At 49.9% G+C, this 22,676-nt stretch overlaps 3 protein-coding genes across 3 annotated transcripts; 1 reads left to right on the top strand and 2 right to left on the bottom strand.

Moving 5' to 3' along the window:
• Nucleotides 1-2,793: 2,793 nt before the first annotated feature.
• Nucleotides 2,794-3,741, top strand: flbD (putative MYB family conidiophore development protein FlbD; the record flags this gene model as incomplete). Its single annotated transcript, XM_057147116.1, has 1 exon — nucleotides 2,794-3,741. The coding sequence occupies one exon, from the start codon at nucleotides 2,794-2,796 to the stop codon at nucleotides 3,739-3,741; it is 948 nt and encodes a 315-aa protein (XP_057015002.1).
• Nucleotides 3,742-11,607: 7,866 nt separating this feature from the next.
• Nucleotides 11,608-17,127, bottom strand: N7473_001175 (uncharacterized protein; the record flags this gene model as incomplete). Its single annotated transcript, XM_057147115.1, has 3 exons — nucleotides 11,608-12,707; nucleotides 12,759-15,366; nucleotides 15,425-17,127. 3 exons carry the CDS (start codon nucleotides 17,125-17,127, stop codon nucleotides 12,078-12,080), a joined length of 4,941 nt encoding a protein of 1,646 aa, XP_057015001.1. The 3' UTR covers nucleotides 11,608-12,077.
• Nucleotides 17,128-21,893: 4,766 nt separating this feature from the next.
• On the bottom strand, nucleotides 21,894-22,523 carry N7473_001174 (60S ribosomal protein uL11; the record flags this gene model as incomplete). Its single annotated transcript, XM_057147114.1, has 3 exons — nucleotides 21,894-21,907; nucleotides 21,980-22,459; nucleotides 22,520-22,523. 3 exons carry the CDS (start codon nucleotides 22,521-22,523, stop codon nucleotides 21,894-21,896), a joined length of 498 nt encoding a protein of 165 aa, XP_057015000.1.
• Between the last annotated feature and the right edge of the window lie 153 nt (nucleotides 22,524-22,676).

Genomic DNA, 22,676 nt, shown 5'->3' with positions numbered 1-22,676 from the left:
TACCAACAACCTGGTTATACATCATGTCACGACCGGAGTTCGACCTAAACCGCGCGCGCCGTGACAGGTGGCAGGTGGTCCATGCACTAATAGACCTCCGACCTTTTACCTGCCCGGTTCTGTACAATAATTAAGCACAGTACTAGAAAACAGTAAGTAGATATACTATCGCGGCGTTGCTCGGACTACACAAGCGAAAGCCCCGAGTCCCTGCAGGCGTCGACTATTGCGTCCAAGATTAAAATCTTCACATAAAATTTAATAGTTGAGGGGGCAAGAAAGTGGACAACGGCAGAGATGCGTGGGACTGGGAGGGACAGGCGCTGTCACGGCAATCACGTTGCTTCCAGATTTGATTGGAGAAGAGAAGGGGGTCCAGGAGCTGCAAGGCACGACAGAATGAGAGGAGAAGGGGGTGTGGTGTGGGATGTACAATTCGTACGTACTGTAGGCTATAGCATATTGTATGTAGGTAGAAGTACTGCTACATACTGGGAAGAACCAGACAGACGTGTAACGCTCACCCGTCGATCCACATTCCCGGGAAGACATAATAATAATAAACGTCCAACTCGGACATGCTCGGGGAGGAGCCAGTGCGCAGTGACAGACTTCAATAATGCCAAAGATGGGAGAAAAATAGATTGGATCGATCTCCTATTCCTCCAGCTCCCGAGTCAGCACGGAGTTGCCGTTGATCCCAGCAAGCCAGAGCCCAGCGCTTGTGACTTGAGTGACAGCGGGTCGCCCAGTGGCACAGACAGGCTGAGCACATACAATCGAGGACAAGGAGCCTGGAGAGGGGGGGGACTTTCCCCATATTTTCCAATGGTCTTCTTCAGAAAGTCAAAGGACCCCGGTTGCAGGGAATTTGTCACGATCCGATCTCCACTTGGGGGACGATCCACCACGGTGGATTCAACCGGGCGGAACCTCGTTGAGCTCGAGAGGAGCCGCCGATGTAACCAATGAGATCTCGGAGATGGCCGATTGCAGGGGCATCGGATACGATCGGGCGGCGTGTCATGCATGGCTGGCTGAGTGACTGGGGAACATCATGACCCTCCTGGCGCCTCTCGCTTGTCACTTTCGGAAGCTAAGATCTGCCCCTGGCTCGTTTGGAGGAAGGGGGTTGGAAGTTGGCCATGTTGTAACTTGTCAGGGGTGAGAACTCCGTAGATACTGTACAGGATGGCTCTAGTCAAGTCAGGAAGCGAACTGAGCTGAGCTCTCTTACAGGTTGAATCTACCAACCTGGAGGATTGCGCTTGGACGAGGTCCTTTTTTCCCCTGATCTGCGAGAAGGCGTTCCTAGTTCCCAGTGTTTTCTTGATTCAGTATAAAGTACGAAGTACTCCGTACAGTAGTACATACTGTACTGTAGTAACTATGTACATTTTGTATGTACGACCCTATGACCATCGACCACAATCCTCCCCCCTTCTACACTCCCGTTCGGCATTCGACAATTTTGACATTGTCAATTTGAGTTAAACTTTGAGATCACCGTCCAGACCCAGACAGGTGCATTTGCATTTGCATTCTTTTTTCTGATTTCTTTCTGATTTCTTGCTCCGCGTTGCTTTTTCCTGCGTCTTGCGGTGCACCCGCATTCTGAACCGGCGCTTTGGGACTCTTTTCCATGACCAGAAGGATTGGAAGAGTCCCGCCCGACTGGCCGATGGGGAAGACATCAGTCACGACTTACGACTCATGAGGAAAAGATTATCGAGATTGGTTTAATCTCTATATTTTAGCTTGTTTATTTTTTTCTAATCTCTAAAATAATCTGCATAGATGGAGCCCGATTCAGATATATTGATCTATTTTGGAGGGATAGAATAATTAATTAATGTTGACGGGGGAGGCGCTCAGATACTTTTTTCTGCCAGTTCTGTTTTTTTCTTTAATATTTTTCTTAAAAAGAAATAATAGTTTCCTTTTTAGCGCAGGCAGTGATTTGGAATTCCCGCAACGGGGCTCAGGGTCGATCCCTCCGATCATTACGGTATTTTCCTCAGCCCGGATTCCTGGGTCGTACCGACGATCGCCGGAGCATTTTTGGTTTGGATAATGCATGGACTACAGTAAGTACTTATATTCGAGATACAGTTATACACGACTGTGCCATTACGACGTCAGATCAGAGCAATTTACCATTTAATCAATCTATAATGCTGGATCCGTGGTTGACCTTGTTGATGATTATCTCCTTTTGGGGGGACGAACCAGCGCGAGGACAAGTTTGGTTCATACGATACGGGAGGAGTATATCGTGTACCACCACGAGATCCGAGAGAGACTGGCTTCTCCAGGTTTATTCTTGTAGAGTATTGTATGGAGAAGACATAACTTACCTCTTAAATATTGATTAATCAACAGACCAAAAAGAGAAGTCTCAAATACGACGCTAGCCGTCCATACAAGCCATACCAAACAATACGAGTATTGTTCCGAACTGTCAGCTCCGAGATCGTGGATCGTGATCTTCTTCTCATAGCGTGTTGCGGGTGGAGCTAGGCATTTTATTTTTCTTTGGACCCGTCCCCCTGGGTTGCAGATATAATTGTCGCCGCTGCTGCTTTGTTGGTGGCTTGGATTCTGCCTACTCCAGTCCAACTTACTTCAACCTCAACTTTTCCCCTCTTCGACCATCTCCGACCTTCTATATCTCAACTTTCAACCTTCCAACTTTATATCCATCTTCCCCCTCGTCTCTATACGACTATCCTTGGTATAAACTCGTATACCCCTCTGGATCTCTCTACCTTCTCACTCTCCTCCCCCTCCCTCATGGCTCCCTCCCACCGCCGTGGACCTTGGGTCCCCGAAGAAGATCAACTACTCCTCCAACTCGTGCGCGAACAAGGCCCTAACAACTGGGTGCGCATCTCTCAACACATGCACTACCGCTCTCCCAAGCAATGTCGTGAACGCTTCCACCAAAACCTCAAGCCCTCGCTCAACCGTGAGCCGATCTCCGCCGACGAGGGCCTCTTGATTGAGCGTATGGTCAACGAAATGGGCAAGCGCTGGGCCGAAATCGCCCGCCGTCTGGGGAATCGCAGCGACAATGCCGTCAAGAACTGGTGGAATGGAAGCATGAACCGCAAGCGCCGTGGCTTGTCCACCCCACCGGCCTCACGTACTTTCAATGGCCGCATCGAGGCACCGTTCGCCCGTGCCTCGATCGTCAGCCCAACTCGTCCTCGCTTTGCAACTCGTCCCTGGGCCGAATCTTCTCCTATCGATTCGTCTGAGGTCTTCTCCCACTCGCGCCGCGAGTCTACCGTCTCCACTACCCGCCAGCTCTCTCCCATCTATACTCTGCCTTCTATCAACCGCCCCATCGAGACTCCCTTGACCTCGCCTGCCTTCTCCGAGGCCACATCCATCGAACCACCCTCCATGGTCTCGGATCACAACTCAGTTTGCTCTTCTTCTCCTCGCACATTGCCATCTCCACAGCTCCTCCCCATGCCCGTGGATTTGCGCGCCCAGTACGATGTCCGCCGGCAGAGTGTCGTCTCTGTCCACGTTGTGGATGATTCCCCGCCCAGCTATTCAACTCGTTCGCTGGAGTCACTCTCTGAAGTCGCCTCTAAGCGGCGGTGGATGGAACACCAGCCGGCATTGGCATCATGGCACCAACCGACAGACTCGTTCTCCAAGCCCTGGGAGACGAGGCCTGTCGAGCCTCCCCGTGATACGAGGATGGGTGTGAACAACCTCCTCAATTAAGGGGAGAAAATCCTTCACAAACAAAACGCCCATCCTCTATCATTTTTTTTCTACGGATCTCCTTTGTGTCATGATTGTACGAATTTTCTTGTCTATTATTTTCTCTTTGTTGAATACTTTCTATTCCCCTCTTCGCCGGGCTCCTCAGCCCGCGAAATTGTACATGTGCCAAAAGCTTTTCCCCCGCTCGCTCTCCTTTTTCCTATTTGTGGTCACCCTCTCCTATGTACTCTTAATGTGTATTACCATGGTTCGGATCTTCAAAATATGGTTGTTTTCGGTCATGTGGAGACCTTTAATCTGGGGGTGGTTTTCTTACTTTTGTGTTGTTTCCCGCTCTAATTCCCCGTCTTTTGTGTTTCATCGGGTTTACAGCAAGAGTGGAGGGCGAAGATTCTAAAATAGGGAATGGGTGAAAGTGATCCGCTCTATCTGGGTTTTGGGTTGTCTAGCATAATACCCCTGCTTATGAGAATTGAAATGTTTCGAGTCTATTGAAATCTCAGACACTATAGCAAGTAACGAGTAATAATTAGTAAATGATTAGCAACTCATGCTTGATGGGCACCCCTGCATATGCTGAGATTTAGACCTCAGCTACGCCGTCCACTTTTTGGTGGTACTGACTGTACTTGGGATTGCTCGCATTGTACCTCCGTTCATTGACAGTAACAGGGGCCTACCAGTGCACCATGTACCGACATACATACATCACTATGGAGATAGTTTTATGCTATGCAGCTAATCCTCGTACTGACTGCATTACTCCGTCTACTGTAGTCTTTCCGATAGGACTCCTTCCTCCAGTACCACAGGACTCAAACAAGGCACAGTATGTATCATAAGTTCATAATTCATCAATCAACCTATCAGCAGCCAAATTACAATTTCCAAATCAAGATCAGAGGGGGATAATCTCCAAGACCCACGGTTCACGAAGAATGCGCCACTAGAAGCGCTCACGAGGTCAGAATGCAAGGGGTCGCCGTCAGCATGAGGGGAAGATCATGTTGTCCGGGAGGCAAAGGTAAAGACGGGGAAGAAAGGTTCTATCGAGGATGAGGTAGTAGTGGTGGTAGGAGTGTACTCCGTAGTAGGGGAGGAGAAGAGGTCCATGCAGGTTATCTTTCATGCACGGCGCCTTATTCAAAGCGAAAAAAAGGGCGGCAAGTCACTGCATAATGACGAAGTCTAAAGAAAAAAAGTACTGATTTTACTTTACCTTACATCTGCCTCTGTCTTTACATCTCGATTTTCACACACTCTCGTTCTTCCCTCCCCAAGTATCTGCACCTAAACACCTTCTAGCCCAAGCTAAAGTTTAAACGAGAGGTTCGTCCGCGCCTGCAGCAAGGCCCATCGCTCAACGGTCCCCGTCACCAACCACGCCGCTCCAATCGCTGGCGGATGCGACTCTCTCTGCATCGGAGTGGCGCCCTTCGTGCCCCCCCCCCCGCCCGCTGGGGACCCGCCTTGTCTGACCAATCGTGGCATCCCACCATCAGACTGGTCACTTCTGACGGGATGAACGGCGGGGCGGGGTGCTCTCTCAATGCTTACCGGACCCAGTGCGTTTTAGGCATGGGTAACACGGTTTGCATCGAGCAAGCACACTTTGCACGGAGTTCGGGGGACAGTGGTTGGTAGACGCATTTTCATGGCTTTTGTTATGAGCGTTGACGCCTTCGGTAGGGAAGCCGGGGTATGCCGGGCGGTTTTATTCATTCTGAGCGACTCCGAGACGGTGGCATTCTGCATTCTGTACTCTTTGACACCACGCTCCAAACACCAGATCCCAAAACAATCGCCTGCATCCCGCTGCACAACTACAACGTCCGGACTTGATGCCCAGGCGTTACAAGACGTACAGACGTACTGTATGTACCCCTCCCCACCCAACCCAGCACAAGCGAGATCTCGGACCCCAACGACAACGTTGGGCCGTTGCCGATGCAGTGGTTCTCTCCTTTTTTTTCCCTCTCTTGTTAGGCCGATGGAACACTGGTTTGGCTTGCCCTGAGTGGGTGGCGGCACGGGTGATCTGATCCACTTTGTGGTTTGGTGGGCGGTTCTGGTCCTCTGCCGTGCGATCGAGATTGTTATTGTGGGCCACTCTGCCCGCTCTGAGCCTCTGGCATTTCTGGTCCTGGGCATGGCGTGTGATGACGCTGGATGGTGTGGGGGCGCCCGGCGGTTCGATCCTGGAGGCGATGGCTGCAGGAGAGTTGGGACAGGAATTATGATGGGTAGGTTTTGGGTTGGCGATGTGATGGTGATGCCGAGGTTCATCAAGGATTAACTATTGTACAAGGTACGTCCCGACACTAGCACAAGATGATAACGAGTGGCTTGGGATTGATCATGTAGGATTGCGACCTATCAGGATAGAAAGCCACCATCACAAGCCGATGAGATATGCTCACGACATCTAAACTGGCGGGCCGTTTGATGTGGCATAGCAGGTTGACCTGAGCATTGATACCATTTTCAGCTAGTCTTTTGCCACTGGCATCAGCCAGCCATCGTCCGCAAGAATCATACATCAGTCTTTTGTCCAAGCTAGATAACCAGGTTCAAGGACCGCCCCTCCCCGAACAATCGCGAGAAAGAAACACCAACGAATGGACCTCGATGAACGAGGTGAAATGATGTAAATAATGATATGAGATCAGACGGTCGAATCAGCATTGCCGAATCACCCTCGAGTGTGATCAGCAGAGACATCAGCACTCAATAGTCCAGAGCAGATCCTGGGCTCTCAGGTCACCACTAAAAATCAAAGCGACAACCCAGCACTGTGTCCCTAATTTTCCGTAGGGGGTTATCAACCCCCATCCCTGGTACACGCCTCATAGTGCTACCCCCCGCTGTGGGCACTGGGCAGCACAGTCTGATCTCGACCGGTCAAAACGAGGCATGACTAGTGTGCCAGCTTCACGCTAGTGACCAAAAAGGTTAAAGCTAGCTGCCGGTGATTTGGAATTTGGAATTGTGGTAATTGTCCGGTATTACGGGACGTGCACTTTTGTCTGTACCCCCATCAGTTGGGACGGGTCATCAGATAAAAAAAATTTGAAAGAGAGAAATAAAAAATAAGATATCAATATTAAGAGACCCGGTGGAACGGTGGAACCGGACGGGAAGAGGAGAGAAAGATTGGGATCATGGAAGAGGAGAACAAAGAAACCACTTTTCCAGGATCCCAAGAACCCAACAACCGGTGAAAGAAAGACGGCTCTTGGTTTTCCAGGAGACTGGTTCTGGACTATGTTGACTCCATCATGACTCCATTGAAACAAAGAACAGGAACAAAGAAGAAGAAGAAGAAGAAGAAAAAAAAAAAAGAAAAGAAAAATCAAAAAAGGATCTAGGACCTTGGGGACTTCCAACCCAAATTCCAACTTTCCAGTACCATGTTTTCAAGCCTTGCAGCCTTTCATCCTATAACGGGGGGCTTACAGAGTTATGCTCAGTAGTTGACTGTAGTTCCCACTAGAGCGGAACCATCCCCCTCCCGAACTATGGATTCAGTACGGAGGTCCATCCAAAAAGTATTGCGCAGCGCACGTACCACCATTATATTACCACTAGCGTTATACCAAGCGAATACACACAATCCCCCTGAATAGAATAGCCTTCATCGTCTGTCTACTACCTATCTACTACTACTGCTGCCTACATCTACCATTATGCCAAAACAATCAACCCTTGCTGATCGTGTGACTGTCGTCGCATTAAGGGCGTATACGACGAAAACGTCTGCTGAGATCGCGAAGATAGTAGATCTATCAATTGCTACTGTTAATCGTATCTACGCGCGCGCGATAGAGCGCGGTTTTGACCCAATCCATACAAAGATCACCGACGAATACGTTCAAGACGGTGCTCGCTCTGGTCGGCTAACTAAGCAAGATCCTCAGACGGTTAACACTATTCTGTCGAAGGTGCGCCTTGATCGATTTGGTCGAGAGAAAACATGCGCTGATCTTGCTGGAGAACTTAGCCAGGAAGGGATCGAAATTTTATCCTCTACTGTCTGGACTATCCTCAGGAAGGCCGGTTTACGCAAGACGAAACCGACGAGGAAGCCTGGACTGACGAAGAAGATGCGCGCTGAACGATTAGCTTAGTGCTTAGCTCACGAGCACTGGACTCTTGACGATTGGAAGAATGTGATCTTCTCTGATGAAACCTCGGTTATTCTTCTACATCGTCGTGGTGGTTATCGTGTTTGGCGTTCTAAGGATGAAGCATTTCTACGCTCGTGTATTCGTGAGCGTTGGAAAGGCTCTTCTGAGTTTATGTTTTGGGGCTGTTTTACCTACGATAAAAAAGGCCCTTGTCACTGTTGGTGCCCTGAAACTGCTATACAAAAACGTGAAGCAGAGCAAGAGATTGAAGCTCTTAATCAAGAGATCGAACCAATTCTACGCGAACAGTGGGAGCTAGAGACTGGCGTACGGCGTATCAATCTTCGTCGACAGCCTGCTGGTAAAAAGCCTACCTGGAGATTCAATAAGCAGAATGGAAAGCTTTCACGAGGATCTAAGGGTGGAATTGATTGGTATCGCTATCAAAAGATAATTCTTCTACCAAAGCTTATTCCTTTTGCTAAGGAATGCGCTACAACGCGGCCAAAAACGATCGTACAGGAAGATAAAGCTCCAGCGCATAATCATTATATTCAACAGCGAGTATTTGATGCAGCTCAGGTGCAGCGATTAGTGTGGTGCCCAAATTCGCCTGATCTCAATGCTATTGAGCCTGCGTGGCCTTGGATGAAACGAAAGACTACTAGAAAGGGAGCGCCTAAGTCTAGACAGGAAGCTATTGCTATATGGAATAAAACCTGGCAAGAGCTACCGCAGGAAAAGATTCAGGCTTGGATTGAGCGTATACCCACGCATATCAAGAAGATCATTGAATTAGAAGGGGGGAACGAATATAAGGAAGGCCGGTAAATTATACTATGTAGTACGTTAATGTAATTTAATGGTGGTACGTGCGCTGCGCAATACTTTTTGGATGGACCTCCGTACGGAGTGGTTAGTTAGTTGGTTGGTATGGCCAAGTCACATGAATTATCGCCCCCTCTCGTATATTCCCGGTCAAAAAAGAAAGAAATATAGACACGCATTCAAAGAAAGAAATAACAAATCCCCATTTCCTGGTTCTCGACAAGCTCCAACTGCCAACTCCTTTCCAAATTTGTCAGTATTCGTAGTAGAGTTCGGCGGCGGCCACTAGTTCCTGACCTGCCAGGACCAACTCCCGGCTCCTGCGCGCGATGACGGGCAAACGGGTGCCAAGGCGATCGGTATACAAAGTACTGTATATACTGTATTACTATCTATACCTTGTAAGTATACACATACCACAACGATCGTTCTCTTTATTGATTTCCATGGTAGAACCATCACCGTTGTAACCGCCGTTGAGTCGCTACCAAGGAACTTGGATATCGGGTAGACGAACCATGGGTATTCTACATTGGGATCAGGGGTAAAATACCCCATCTTTGAAGCCAGCAAGATCTTCATTTTCCTAATTCGTTCAATCTGTGAAGATAATCGAGATGTTCGTTGGAGATGAAATGATGTAAGAATGATGGACATGTATACCAAGTATTTGATGTATTCGTAACGGTATGTCTATACTGTATTCTGTATTCTATACTGTTTGTACTGTATTCCGTATCGTAGTATCGACCGTTGTGTTCCAAGCCACCGGATCCTGCGATCGACATCGCTGCTCACCCGACTTGGTAACCTTGACGCGCGCCCTAATTTTTGGCCATGAGGTGAGTTTTCGGCCTTCTTTTTTGTTTCGATCGTGGATTCGTGATCGCCCCGATGGTCATGGCAGAGTCGTATCCCGGATTTGATGTACAAAGTATAACTATGACTGTATATCATATACACTATGATACAGTATACAGAAGTGAGGCGGTCTTCGTAGGAAATCAAATACAAGTCCTTTTGTTTTCCCCCTACCCGTTATACAGAGAGTTGGCCTTTTGATGTACAACCTCCAAGTTGTCCAATTACCATGTCCGTATTTGAGTAGTTATACAATACTAACAAATTGATATAGTGGAACGAGAAGCTTTCGATAAAGATAGTACTATCATTTCTAAGTAAGGCTCAAGACAATATCATACAAAACACGTTTGAAATAAACAAGGAGGCAAATCGTCGATATCCGTTCATGTCTCAGGAGTCAAGACGTCCCTGCTAAGCCCTGCCTGTGCCCCAGTGACATCAACCCAGCCCCAGCTAATCCGCAATAGTATAATAGTTTAATAGTGTCAAAAGAACCATCAAGGTGCAGCTGATGCCCCCAATCACTTTCTCCCTGCCGGTCTCAGCTTCTGATTGGCCTACGGAGGATCTCGGTGCCATCTTTACACTAGTCTAGATTAGATCTAGCGCAACAGATGTTACCCGCCTGTCGGGATGAAGGTTTGGAATTGGGCATTTTTGATTTTCCATGTTTGTTTTTGAAAGTTTCTTTGAAGTTCGTGCGGAGTGCTTTTTCAGGAGGTTTGTGATCTGGGATTTTCTAGATTTCCGATTTTTTTGTGGCTTGCACTCCTTTGAGAGCAAATCATGTCAGATCTGAAAATCCTTTGCCCTGCATTTACTGTACACGATTATCCTCCGAGCCTTTTCCTTGTTCCTATCCACTTCGACCCGGTACACGGGTCCATCTAAAGCCATGACCGAGGGCAGTTCAGCTCAGCATGTCAATCAGTAAAGCACGATACACTCAAGTATCTCGCAAATTATCAATTCCATGACTCGTGAATACTAGAATTTTGAAGACTGCGGTACCTAGCCAAGCCTTTCTATCTCTAAAGCACCCTCAACCAAGGGTCCAGACGCTTCGATTCAGCCTCAGAGTTACCACTATTGACAACTATCCGTCCAAACACTCGCCACCACATCCACCTGTGGCACGCCCGAAAACTAAAAATTGAAACATGTCTACCAACTCCAAGATTCTCTACACCCACATTCAGAGCTCTTAACTAGGCCCACGCCAGGCCACCTTAGGCTCACCGTTGTATCCAACCCCCATCGTCCCACCGGCCCGGTCCCAGACCACCAAACAACGGATTTCGTTTCGATATCCGAAACCATATGAAACCGGTGAAGTTCGGTGCGTACCGTGGCTGGAATATGGGGAAGGCTTCGACGTACCGAATTCTTGGTTGTGCTATCTCTAGTTCTCTATTCGGTAGGGTAGGTATCCACATCGCGCTTACGTGTCTCTGCCCTCATCCGTTTGTCATGGCCACATCTCGTTTTTGAGGCTCGCACTCGATTACTAGAGAAGTAAGGTGCGTTTTCTGTCGAGCTATATGATCAACTATTAATGCCTACTCGAGCTCGTTATCGTATACTAGGTAGGAGGTCGAAGTTTTGCGTAGAAGGTGGTTTTGGTTGTTGATTCGATCAGTGCTGCGTCTGATGGCGAATTTATCTGCTAACTAACTCGAATGCCCGACCATATTGGACTGTGCCGAGGAAGTTTTGGTGGTGAGTATTGTGGTCGTAAGCTATGGATACGAGGAAAATTCTATGAAAACAACATGGCTCAGCGTGGAGAGGTGTGCCAACCCTGTGAGCTGGACTTGTTTTTGAGAGAACACTGAGTATTTGGGCAAGTTCAGTGTTGAGTATCCGCCTATAGAGAACTTTCAACGACGCTGAATAATGTAGCATCGTAGGGATGTCATGATGTGATCGATTTCGTCCTAGAGTAAGCCGTAGCTGGTTGATCACAGGTACCTGGGATGTTGGGTTCATCCGAGTCATGCTGCCGTCAGAGACCTTACGAGGTGCACAGTCCAATGATCATGATCCCATCTCTGGAAATGAATGCATTCCCCGGCTTCAGTGAAGCCTATCGTAAATGTATCCAAAACAAAGACATTCTATATAGCAGCTAGAAGTTAGGGAGTCACCGCATATCCCAGGTCCCGACTTCCAAGTGTACAAATCAGGCACAGACACATGAATCTCAATTTGAAGAAAAGAAGCAGAACTGCCAGTAGGCAAGTCGATGGGAAATAAGAATCAAGGAAGGAAATTGTAGCAGGTCATTCCAAAGATTGGGTAGAGGAGTATTGTGGGCAAACCACGGCCATCTCTGGTAGAAGGCAAATCCCAAATGGGAGAAAAGAAAAGGTTACGTAAAGAAAGATCATATCACAAAATCCAGTATAGATCAGAAAGTACCCAGGTAGATGCAAACAAATCTCAGACATGTCCAGATCCAGTTCCAAACCAAAAGAAGAAAAATCGCTCAAGGGGTATAATTCGCTGTGCACATCATAACCAGATATCGCCTTCTTCGCCATTTACCCATTGCGCCCATACCGCCTCGTAAGCATCTTCCAGGTCACGCACCCAGCGCGCCGTGTCAAATAGCTTGTTCTTGTATCGCTGCATAAACAGCATCTGTCGAATGTCGGCCAATCGACCGCGCGCGCGGCCCTCGCCACCAGGCATGTATTGCAGATCCATGCACAGTCGGATGGCTTTGTTCTCGTAATCGTCATCCGAAGTCGCAATGAGTTCCCCGCGGGCCCGTTGGCCCTCTTCGCCACCTGGGAGCGCGCTGCTCAGGATGCTGCTTGCCATCCGCGAGCACATCTTGTACTTGTACCGCGGGAGCGTGAGCAGCGGGGTTCCACTCCAAAGAACGTCGGTTGCTGTCGTGTGTGCATTGCACTCGGGCGTATCAAGGAAAAGATCCAAGACCTTGGCCCGCGCAATATGCGTGTTCTTCGGCGCCACGTCGGTGAAGATGATTCGGGAAGCCGTTTCTTCACCGGCCCATGCCTTGGCAGTTTCCCGAAGATTCTGTTCACCCGTTTCCGGGAACCGCAGTAGCCAGAGAACAGAGTTGGGAATACGTGCCAAAATACGCAGCCATGTTCGAAATGTAGTGGGTTCAATCTGTTCAGAAAGTTAGTCAAGTAGAAGAGGACATGATTGAAAGAAGCTTACCTTGTACAGCTGATTGAAGTTGCCCAAAATAATAGTATCATCTCTAAGTGACGGAAATAGTTCCTTACGCATCCTCCAGCGGCGCATCTGCTCTTCATCCCAAGAGAGCGGTCGCTCCCCTGCGTCTGGTGCACTCTGTCGGTGGTCGCAGCAAAAAAACGTATCGCGAGTGAAAACGATCTTCTCGCCGTAGACCCAATCCTCCATGTCCTCGCAGTTATCATCCTCGAGCATCCGATCCTCAATCCTCGTAGTGCGTCGTCCGGGGCTCAAGGTTTCCGGGGGAATGGAGAGCTGATCAGCGAGGATGTAGTCGCACCACTCTGCGCCGAGAGTGCCTGCAAACCCCATGAATGACATGTGAATAGGTGCAGGCCGAGCGGCAAAGACCTCATTGCGCGCTCCGCGCGTGTAGCCATTCAAGTTGATCAGGATGTGGATCCCATCGTCAACGATCTGCTGGACCAGTCGGTCGACCGGCCATCCGCTGGCGTCATGGAAGACAGGTGCCTCCTTCTCGATCTGTTGGCGGTGGATTGATTTATCGCTGGAAGTCGTCGCGTAGCAGTACGCTTTCACCTTGTTGGGATTGTGCAGCCCAAATACGGACTGCATCAAGTGAGCCAGAGGATGGTTGTTAAAGTCCGAGGACACATAGCCAACTCGAAGGTAAGGCTTTGGGGGTGCAGGTGGTCTGTAAACAGTCGCAGGAAGCCAGGGCAAACGCAGTGTTGAGCATGAGATGCGCAGGCCATTGCGTTGGGAGATTTGCCGGATCTGCTTGGCAGACAGAGGGCAAGTGAAGGTATGGAAGGGGAGAACTGTAGGGGCATTCGGAGCCGTGAGAGCTGTTGGCAGTTGGGGTCGACGGTACTTCGAAGCAGGATAGTCTTTGCCATAAACATAGCGATCCTGATACCACTGCCATGTAATTGACCGTATAGCACGCTCAACCAGACGGACAATTCGTGACCCCTCCCATTTCTTGCCAGCCCAAGACTGAAGAACCTTGGCCAAGGACAACAGGCGATTGGAGGCCACTGGACCAGAGTCAAGTGCAATGGCTAATTGAGCAACGAGCTGCTCGGCCGTGTTCGGGGTCAAAAGTCCCCGGCCCCAGTATTCGCCTTCACGCAATTGTCGGTCAACGATGTCGACAACTCTCTTGACCCAGCCAACTCCCGAGTCGCTACTTTGGGCATCCCGAAGCATACCCTTCTCGTCCACGTGCCAGCGATCGCGGAAGCCACGGCTATTGACAATACCTCCGCGACCGACCCAATTGCACACCGAATTCAAAGCATTGGCTAGTCCACATACCGCCTCGGCGAAGTCGGGATTCACCTTGACTGCACGCTTGTAGTAGGAGATGGCATCGTTGACACGACCAGCGTCTTTAACAGCGTTGGCCAAATTGGCCAGGGCGATATCAAAGTTACCATCGCATTGAACGGCTTGCTCGTACATCTTGATCGCGGCCTGGAGTTGACCAATATCCTTGAGTAGACTGCCCAGGTTTGTATACAGGTGAGCATGGCGAGAGTCGAGATGCAGTCCGTAGTTGTAATATGCCAATGCCAAAGAGATACCGCTGCCAGGCACAACGCCGGGTATATGAGGATGCTGGCTCTCGCCGTTAGGACGGACCAATCCCCGAGCCGGTGGATTGTTTTGAATACCAGCCAGCAAGATGCCAACATTGTTAGCAGTCGATGGGCTCGGCTGCAAGGAGAGAGAAAGGTAGTAAAGAGCGAGGATATCCCGCACGCCAGGTGTGGACTTCGGCGCTCCAGACGAAACGGTCGACATTCCATCCTGATAGATTTTGGCCAAGGAAAGGAGGGAGTTGCTGGTAGTAGAAACAGCGGCATTCCGGGAGATACCTTCAGCCACGTATTTCAACCCGGGCGGAGTTCCACCACCCTGGAAGACGAGTTTCGAAGTCTGAAGAGCTCTGTCTGGATACAACAGAACGCTCTCGTTAGACTCTGGCTCGGGCTGGTGGTATCCGTTGCTTGTTTGAGACGAGAAGGCAGCAAATATTTGCTTGATAAGGCTCTGGATACCATGCCGTCTTCTACCAGCAGCAATCAAAACGGCATCCTCGAAAGCAGACGCAGCTCCTGCATTATCACCGAGGGCATACAACATGTTTCCCTTGGCATGTATCAAAGCCAGCATTCGCCCATTGTCTGAGCCAGGTATAGCATACCCACTGGTCGCAAAGCCAGCGGGTGTAGAAGTATCGGGTGAACCCAGATTGAAGCCATGGACCTGTCCCATATCATCATCGTAGTCGAATGATGCCTTATCATACATCGCAATATCGGACACGTTGCTCTCGACATCGCTTTCCGGCTCGCTGGCATGCTCATCCGCCTTGAAGCAATCCCCATCCTTCGGATGGCGGAGGGATGTCTGCACGAAGTCGATGATGTTGACAGCTTCCCTGCCGCGGTGGCTGGTGCACAACAGGCCAATCAAATGCTCGACGGCCTCAAAGAAACTCGGTCGTAGTTTGACGGCACGCAGCCAATTCTGCAGAGCCTCTTCTCGACGATCAAGCGCCAACAGCGTTGCGGCAAGATTGGAGATAGCTTCCACGTGACTGTCACCAGGTCAGCATAAACTTAAAATTTATTTGAAGGGAGATCAGTAGGACTCACGTCGAATCACGAGCAATAATCCTCGAATACCATCGCATAGCCTTGTGGTAATCACCCAATCCGTAAGCCAAGCAGCCACCAAGAAGCATCCCATCAATCCATTCCCAATTGCTTTCCATGCAAAGATGAGATAGCATTTCCAGAGCAGATGCCGCGTTGTTGACGGGAGACCCTTCATTGAATGGAGAGCCCGAGAACCGAGATCCAGTTGCAGATACTGAGAATCGACCAGCATCTCTTATCTGCGAGTCTGAGCCCCTGTGGTGGTGTTGAGAGAATTGGCTCAATGATGGACGTCTACCGTGTGTGCTGTTTTGTGGGAGTGGGGTGGAGTGGGAATCATTTATCCTGGGATTAGCTAACAGGTCGAGTTTTTGCCGTCGTAAATCATATTGGCTGGATGGGTAGCTATTATGACGGGGGATATTGGAGGGATTCTGAGAGAAGTCGAGGCCTGGCTGGCGGGGAGGTTTTGGGTAGATGCTCGGTTTCAAAAAACGTTGGCTGTGGCCACCAGCACCGCTGTTAGAGATACTGTTTCGGCGAGCCTGATGAATTGTGGCGAGGAGATCGACATAGACACCATGGGCCCAGGAGAGTATCTTTTCCTTGAACTCAATGTTCCCAGTCACTGCTTGGCCTGGGCCCTGGAAACCGGGTCCTGCCGAAGGACGGCCATTCCAATTCATGGAATTGTTGGTAGATAGATTCGATGGAAGTCCCGAGATGGATCGACTGACTCGAGCATGATATGGTAATTGATCTGAATGTCGTGGAGGGAAGATGGGTTTCATGAGAGGGTCCTGCGTGGGCAAGCCGGGCGCAGATTGGCCCCAGGCAAAGGATGTATCTGGACGGCTGCCCAAAGGTATTTGAGATTGGATGAAAGCCGGCTGGTTCGGATCAAAGAAACCAGTCGGGTGAGGATAACCGAAACGCGAATCACGAATGGCTGCAGGGCGATATGGAATATATACGCCGTCCGGCCAGTATGGACCATACGGGCCAGTGCCGGCCGAGGCAGTTGGTCCAACACATTGCTGAAGAGTAGCTGGCAGAACAGTCGGGATGTAGGCACCGTTATGCATGACGAATCGTTGAGGTCCTTGCAAGGGCAAACTTTGATTCAAGACCGAGTCGATGCCTGGCGGATAGTTGACGGGACGCACCCAGCTAGTACCGTTGGCATCCTGAACAAACTCTCCAGAGGCCACAGGGTTGATTACATCGTTCTTGAACACGGGCGGGAAGTTCATGGGCTTGGGCCCTGACAGATCGGAGCCAGGCTGTTGCCAAACGTCTCCTAGCAGTCCTGCCTGAAGGGACAGAAATTGGTTCGAGTCCATCGGCGAGACCAAGATGTGTTTTGTAGCAGGCTGGATTGTAGTATCGCCGAGTGTTCCATCGTAGCCAGCAGCTAGAGTGCCGTTCGGAGTCTTTCTTCTCAGCGCATGCTCAGCCGTAGCATGACCGTTGGGCCCAGAGGCCGTCGCATCGGGGACATCGAGTCGTTGGACAGGTTGCGGCAGCTGGATGCGTGATCGCAAGATTGGATTATAGAAGGATTTGGAGGGGTCATTCGTTGCGGGGAAAGCGGAGTCATTCACTTCGTAGGGAGATTGATTTACAGCATCGTGAGGGGGATAGGGGTGCATATGGTGATGAGGATGCACCGAAGGAAAAGGCGCGACGGTCGGAAACATCTTAACCTCCACTAGACCACGAAGGCCCGTCTCTTCGAAAGAGGGTCCGGTCGGTCAGAGAGGGGGTTTCTGATTTCTCAACGGAAATCAACAAAAGGTCAGTTGAACTCGTAGGTAATCAACAGGCATCCTCCTTGAAACGTTTTCGACACCGCATTATGGGTACCAAGCCAGTTCTCGATGAATGTTGAGCGAGGAGGGGGTAGCAACAGGGCGCTTGTGTACGGCAGGCATTCACGATATCGTCATCGAGCAGGCGTGGTTGGGACAGAGGTCGAGTAGGTAATTGTCGCCGGCGAGCGGGTCTGATAGTGGATAATGGAGGTTGATAAGGGCGCTCAAGAGGCCAGGTGTAAGGATAAAGAATTATTTTCGATATTGAGGACGCAAGGGAGAAGGGGAGTTCAACTGGCGATCTGCTGGTGTCCGAGACGCGGTGGGCCAATAAAATGCGGGCGATCTTGGCAAGAATTGTGCGAGGGTCACAGGTGGATATTAGGAAAAAAGGAGAGTCGATGGCGTTAGAGAGAGGGAGAGGAATTCTGATGAGATCAGAGACGGTTAAAGAGGGGCCTCTTGTTCTCCAGAGGGGAGGAGAGGGAGAAGAGTGGTGAGAGAGAGAGGAGACGAGAGGAAGAGTGGAAGAAAGAGAAATGAAGGTGCTCGAGTCTCGAGGCCGAGAGTCACGACGTAGTCAAACACTACATACATTACCAGTTATGTAGTGTCCTAATTAACTAGTCCACCAAGTACTCAGTGCAAGTAATAAGAATGGAAAAAGGCTCCATAGTAGTAGTACTTAGTATTAGACGGCCCGCAATATGAAGAGAAAAGGATGTGCGGATCGCCCGCTATGCTTTTTTTCTGGCTTCTCCATTCAAATTCTCTTTCATCTCATCTATATCTCTTTACTTTCACGACCTCCTCTTTTTCCCAATCCCTCTACTCATGATTCCCCAATCCTTTTCCTCATATTTCTCTTCCATCTTCCTCTCTCCCTTGTCCTCTCTTGTCCGTCTCCTCCCCTCCTCCTTCGCGACCCAGACTCCACCTCAGACCCACTTGATCCAACGGCTGAACCCTCTTCTGGGCTGGAGTCTCCATCCAACAGCCCACGTCAGTGGACCATTGGTCCCGTCCGGGCGACTAGTCATGGATCGGTGACGCCCCGCCGTGATGATCGAGTCGAGCCCGTTCTCGTCCTGCGCTGTGTGAGGTGGATCCAGTTGCTGATGATTATGGGACTGGTCCCAACCAGCTTAGCTATGGAGTGTAGGCTGAACCTTCGCTCCAAGTTGTGATGCTCGATGGGCTCCTCTCATCACACAATATCCAGGGCAATGTTACTTACTGCGACCGCCGCTGCGGCGCCACAGCGCGCCTCCTCCCAGTCAACAGAGACTAACAACAAGCTCCGCATAGGAATTGGGAAGGCAAAATTCATGGGAAGAGTCCAATAATCTCTTGTGAACCCCTCTCTTTTTCCCCTCTCGCTCAAAGAGTCAAAGACCCCGTCGGCAGCAGGAGAAAAAAAGGAAACATCGATAACTAATAATAATAATAATAAGATGACTATTATCGACTGCGGGCAGCCTCTGACTTGCTTTCCACTTGCTACACCCCATGCAAGCCACCTCCTCCACCGACCGTCTCGGTTTCTCGTGTCCGGGTGACGGGCGCAGCAGCCCCCCTGTTTGCCTCTTTGGCCGCCTCATCAGCACTGCGATCTTTTCCTACTTGGGCCCAATTTCTGGGGTTGCTGGCCAGGATTGCCTTCATCCTTCCCCTGCACCTTGATTTTCGAGAGAGTTTTCTCATTCCGAAACCTACTCAAACTGATTGATTGCTTTGTGTATCACTTCGAGGAATAGCTTTCCATCTTGCATGTCTTTCAAGGCTTTTAATAAGTTTATCATATTGCGAATGGCTCGCAGGGCATCAACTACTGGAAAATCATGGATCTGCCCTTCTCGCGGATCCCTCGTTCCAGATGGTTGGGCATAGTGCACGGTCGTACTGGGGTATTATCGAATCTTCCATACTGGTATGCCTCCAATGCCTACGTCCTCCACCTCCTCCAGTCCTGGTCCCCAAGCAGACGTATGCATCAGCCAACAAGATGAGCTAGTTATGTTTACTATGGAGACCTCGTCGATGCTTCTGTCGCGACAGAGAAACTCCATACTTATTCACACTTCTCGGAGTTGCTTGTATGCTGTACTCTGTCTGTCCTGCAATTTGAAGTATGTAGATTAATGTGCCTCGCCCACCCCCATGTCTCCAGCCGCAGCGATCGGCAAACTCACCCTCCCCCACCACGGCATCCTTGGCCTGCACAACGTCCAAACGGCATGCGGGTCGGGTGGTACAGGGTGTCCTGGAGTCTTGGACTTCTGGTAGCTCATCCACTGTTTACATTACTATCCACACCGTTCGTTTGACAGGCCATAACACATACGTCCATACCGGTTTTGAGGTGGACTCAATCTCCATAGAATTCTCCATATTCTGCACTAACACTTAGTATATCCCTGATAGGCACAACTGTAGATACTCACCTTGAAACAAGCCATCCATCGCATTATCACAATAGACCTGACAAAAGACAAGGAATGAACTACGAATCCTCCACGGAGATGTGGACAAACCCTCTCCTCCTCATACCTCAATTAACCAATCCAATCCCCCATTCTCAAAAACATCAGACAAGTAAACAATATTCGCCTCCATATAACATCACATATATCGCATTCAATCCATGCAAAATTAAATTGATCAGCACATTTATATCTCCCGCCAAGCCCCATTCCCTCTCTGCCTCTCTCCTCATTTGCCCATCAATATTCCACGACCCCATCAAACAAGGACACCCGTGCACGACCGCTCCAGTTGCATGCAACTCCCGAACACCATTCCCCACCACCCCGACGCTCCCAGACTCCCAGTGGAGGAAGCCTACACCACCGCCTTATCAGGGGCGACCAACCAGCAGTGATCGGCGAGGGCAGTGGGTGGAGTCGGTCTTGGGCCTCTTGGGGCCAGCGCCTACGTTAGTACGGTAGCTGCATGGCCCATCGGTTTCGGTGGTCTCGGTGTGATGATGCTGACGGTGTCCACTTGAGCGACCGTGGTCAGATAGGCCGACGATGAGATGAAGGATCTAGGCATGTACTGAGTGGTCTTGTCTGCATGGACTATGAGAAAACAGTTAAATACAGCCGCAACATAGCCTGCTGGGGAGTCTGGTCAATCGTGGTGCCTACGAAGGCGCGACACGTTGCTCGAGGCTGTTTGCTGTGCGACTTGCGGGTGTCGCTGGCCGGGTCGGAGTGTGATGGAACGGCCGTTTGGATGTTTTAGAGTCGTCCTTTTTTTAGGAGGACTAAAACTCGCCGGTTTGGTCGGAAATGGTCAGTGATGGCGTAAACAAGCTCATGGCCATATGGCGGTGGGGAGCGGATTCACCGTGTGGGCTGCAAATATATACAGTGGAGGCTGACTCTACTGCATATATGTAGGAGGTCGAGTAACGAAAACGAAAAAGATATATAAATTCCCTCCACTTCCATCACGCGACGCCCAGGCATCAATTAAAGCTACATTGGAATCTGTATGTGGATGATCGCTGCCGGCTAAAAGCAAGGGGCGGTAAACTGTAAATCAAATCAAATAGACCGGCGACACCGAGATATGTAGTCTGAGATCATACTTGAAGGAAAGTGGACTGCCTATGTATATCTCACGCACGTTGCCTGCACGCAGAAATACCGGGGCTATGCGGATATCCGACAGCCTCACTTGAAACAGGGCCACCCACAGATGAGATGTATGCGTCGAGAGCCGATGATTAGGCTTCTGGCATGGGAATAGCAAAAGAAGAAGGCGTTCTAAATCATGGCCACGGTCAAGTACATATTCTAGAATCAGCGACTTCGCGGGCTTGAGACCAGGGCGATATGGATCTTGCCCCCTTTCCATGTCAAATTGGCATTGGCAGCATTCAAATGGTAGGACATGGACTGATTCTACTTTTGTACTCTGCTTTATGTTGTAAAAGGCTGACCCTGTCCGTTGACCTTGAAGCGTCAATAGAAGAAAGAAGGATAGAGTGAGATAAAAAAAAATAAGTCCATTGTCACTATATAATCTCAGGCCCAGTGGGATAGATGATCCCAAAGGCTTACGACTACGAACAAGAACAGAACAAGTTCTTGTTGCAAGGATGTAGACCACAAAAATGGACCACTGTAACCACAGCGACATAAATGCCACCAGTTACCGCGGTGAGTAGCGGGTCGTTGCTCTTCGTTACTTAAAATAAGCGTAAACCACATCGAATAAAGTCCAAACCCCGCAGGGAGAGGACGGTAAGCGCCAGAGTGTTGTAACGGTTCCCCGAAGGGAGACTGAGAGAGATGGAGATGGAAAAATCGACTGCACCGGGCAGTGATGAATATGCCTTGCTGCATCCCCATCGCCAATGGGGTTGAAACGAGGGGAAGCAGATCAAGGTTAAGTGGAAACGAAATGGAAGAGGATCTATACGAACAAGGGAGAAGAGCGCGGGCGATCGAACTGTTCATTCGGATGCTCGCAAAAGAGAGAACGAAGAAAACAAGGTATCAGGTCATAGCTCATAAAATGGTATGTTTTTTGGTTGTGGAGACCACAGTCGTATTCTGCAACTAGCTCCGCATTTTTCAGCAGGTATGCTTGTTGTTACAAGAGTAGATAGAGTCCTCCTCTTTTCCGTTCAGGAGAGTAATTTACTCCTCAGGAACTAAGTGATTATCAGCAACAATGTTCGAGTAGTTCGGGGCAGGAATCGAATTGATTCCAGGAGAAAACTCACCGTCAATCTCGCCAGCCTTGACGTCGTCAGAGACATCCTTGGGGCTGCGGCCATCGACCTGGCAGCCGACGGAGAAAGCAGTACCGAGGATCTCGAGAACAACACCCTGGAGAGACTTGGCCATGGAGCGGTGCTTCATCTGGCGGGCGATCTCAACAATGTCATCGAAGGGGATGGACTTGGTGTGCTTGATGTTCTTCTCCTTCTTGCGGTCACGAGGGGGCTCCTTGAGGGCCTTGATGACCAGGGAAGAGGCGGAGGGAACAACAGAGACCGCGGCCTGACGGTTCTGGATGGTGAGCTTGACAGTCACACGGAGACCCTTCCAGTCACCAGTGTTCTTGGCAATATCTTCACCGATCTTCTTGGGAGACAGACCAAGGGGACCGATCTTGGGGGCGAGCGCAGACTGGGCGCCGACCTCACCACCAGTCACACGCAGGTGGATGACCTTCACCTCATTGGGATCGAACTTGGGAGCTACAGGAAAATAGAAAGATTAGTCGCCATTGTAGAAATGACCCAGGTGATGATACTTACGCATGGCGAGTGCGAAAGGTAGTCAATCTGCCTTGGGTTGTCGAAAGGGTTGGATGAAGAAGGAAGGAAAAGTTCCTGTCGATTTGCAGAAAAGTTGTAGGGAGCTGCTGGGGATCCACTTTGGCGGCTAGTCTAAGCGAGTGGGCCAAACAGGAGG

This window comes from Penicillium subrubescens (assembly GCF_028828155.1).
Source record: "Penicillium subrubescens strain IBT 31985 chromosome Unknown utg000001l_segment0_segment0, whole genome shotgun sequence".
Lineage (NCBI taxonomy): Eukaryota > Fungi > Ascomycota > Eurotiomycetes > Eurotiales > Aspergillaceae > Penicillium > Penicillium subrubescens.
This window is presented reverse-complemented; position numbering and strand designations above follow the sequence as displayed.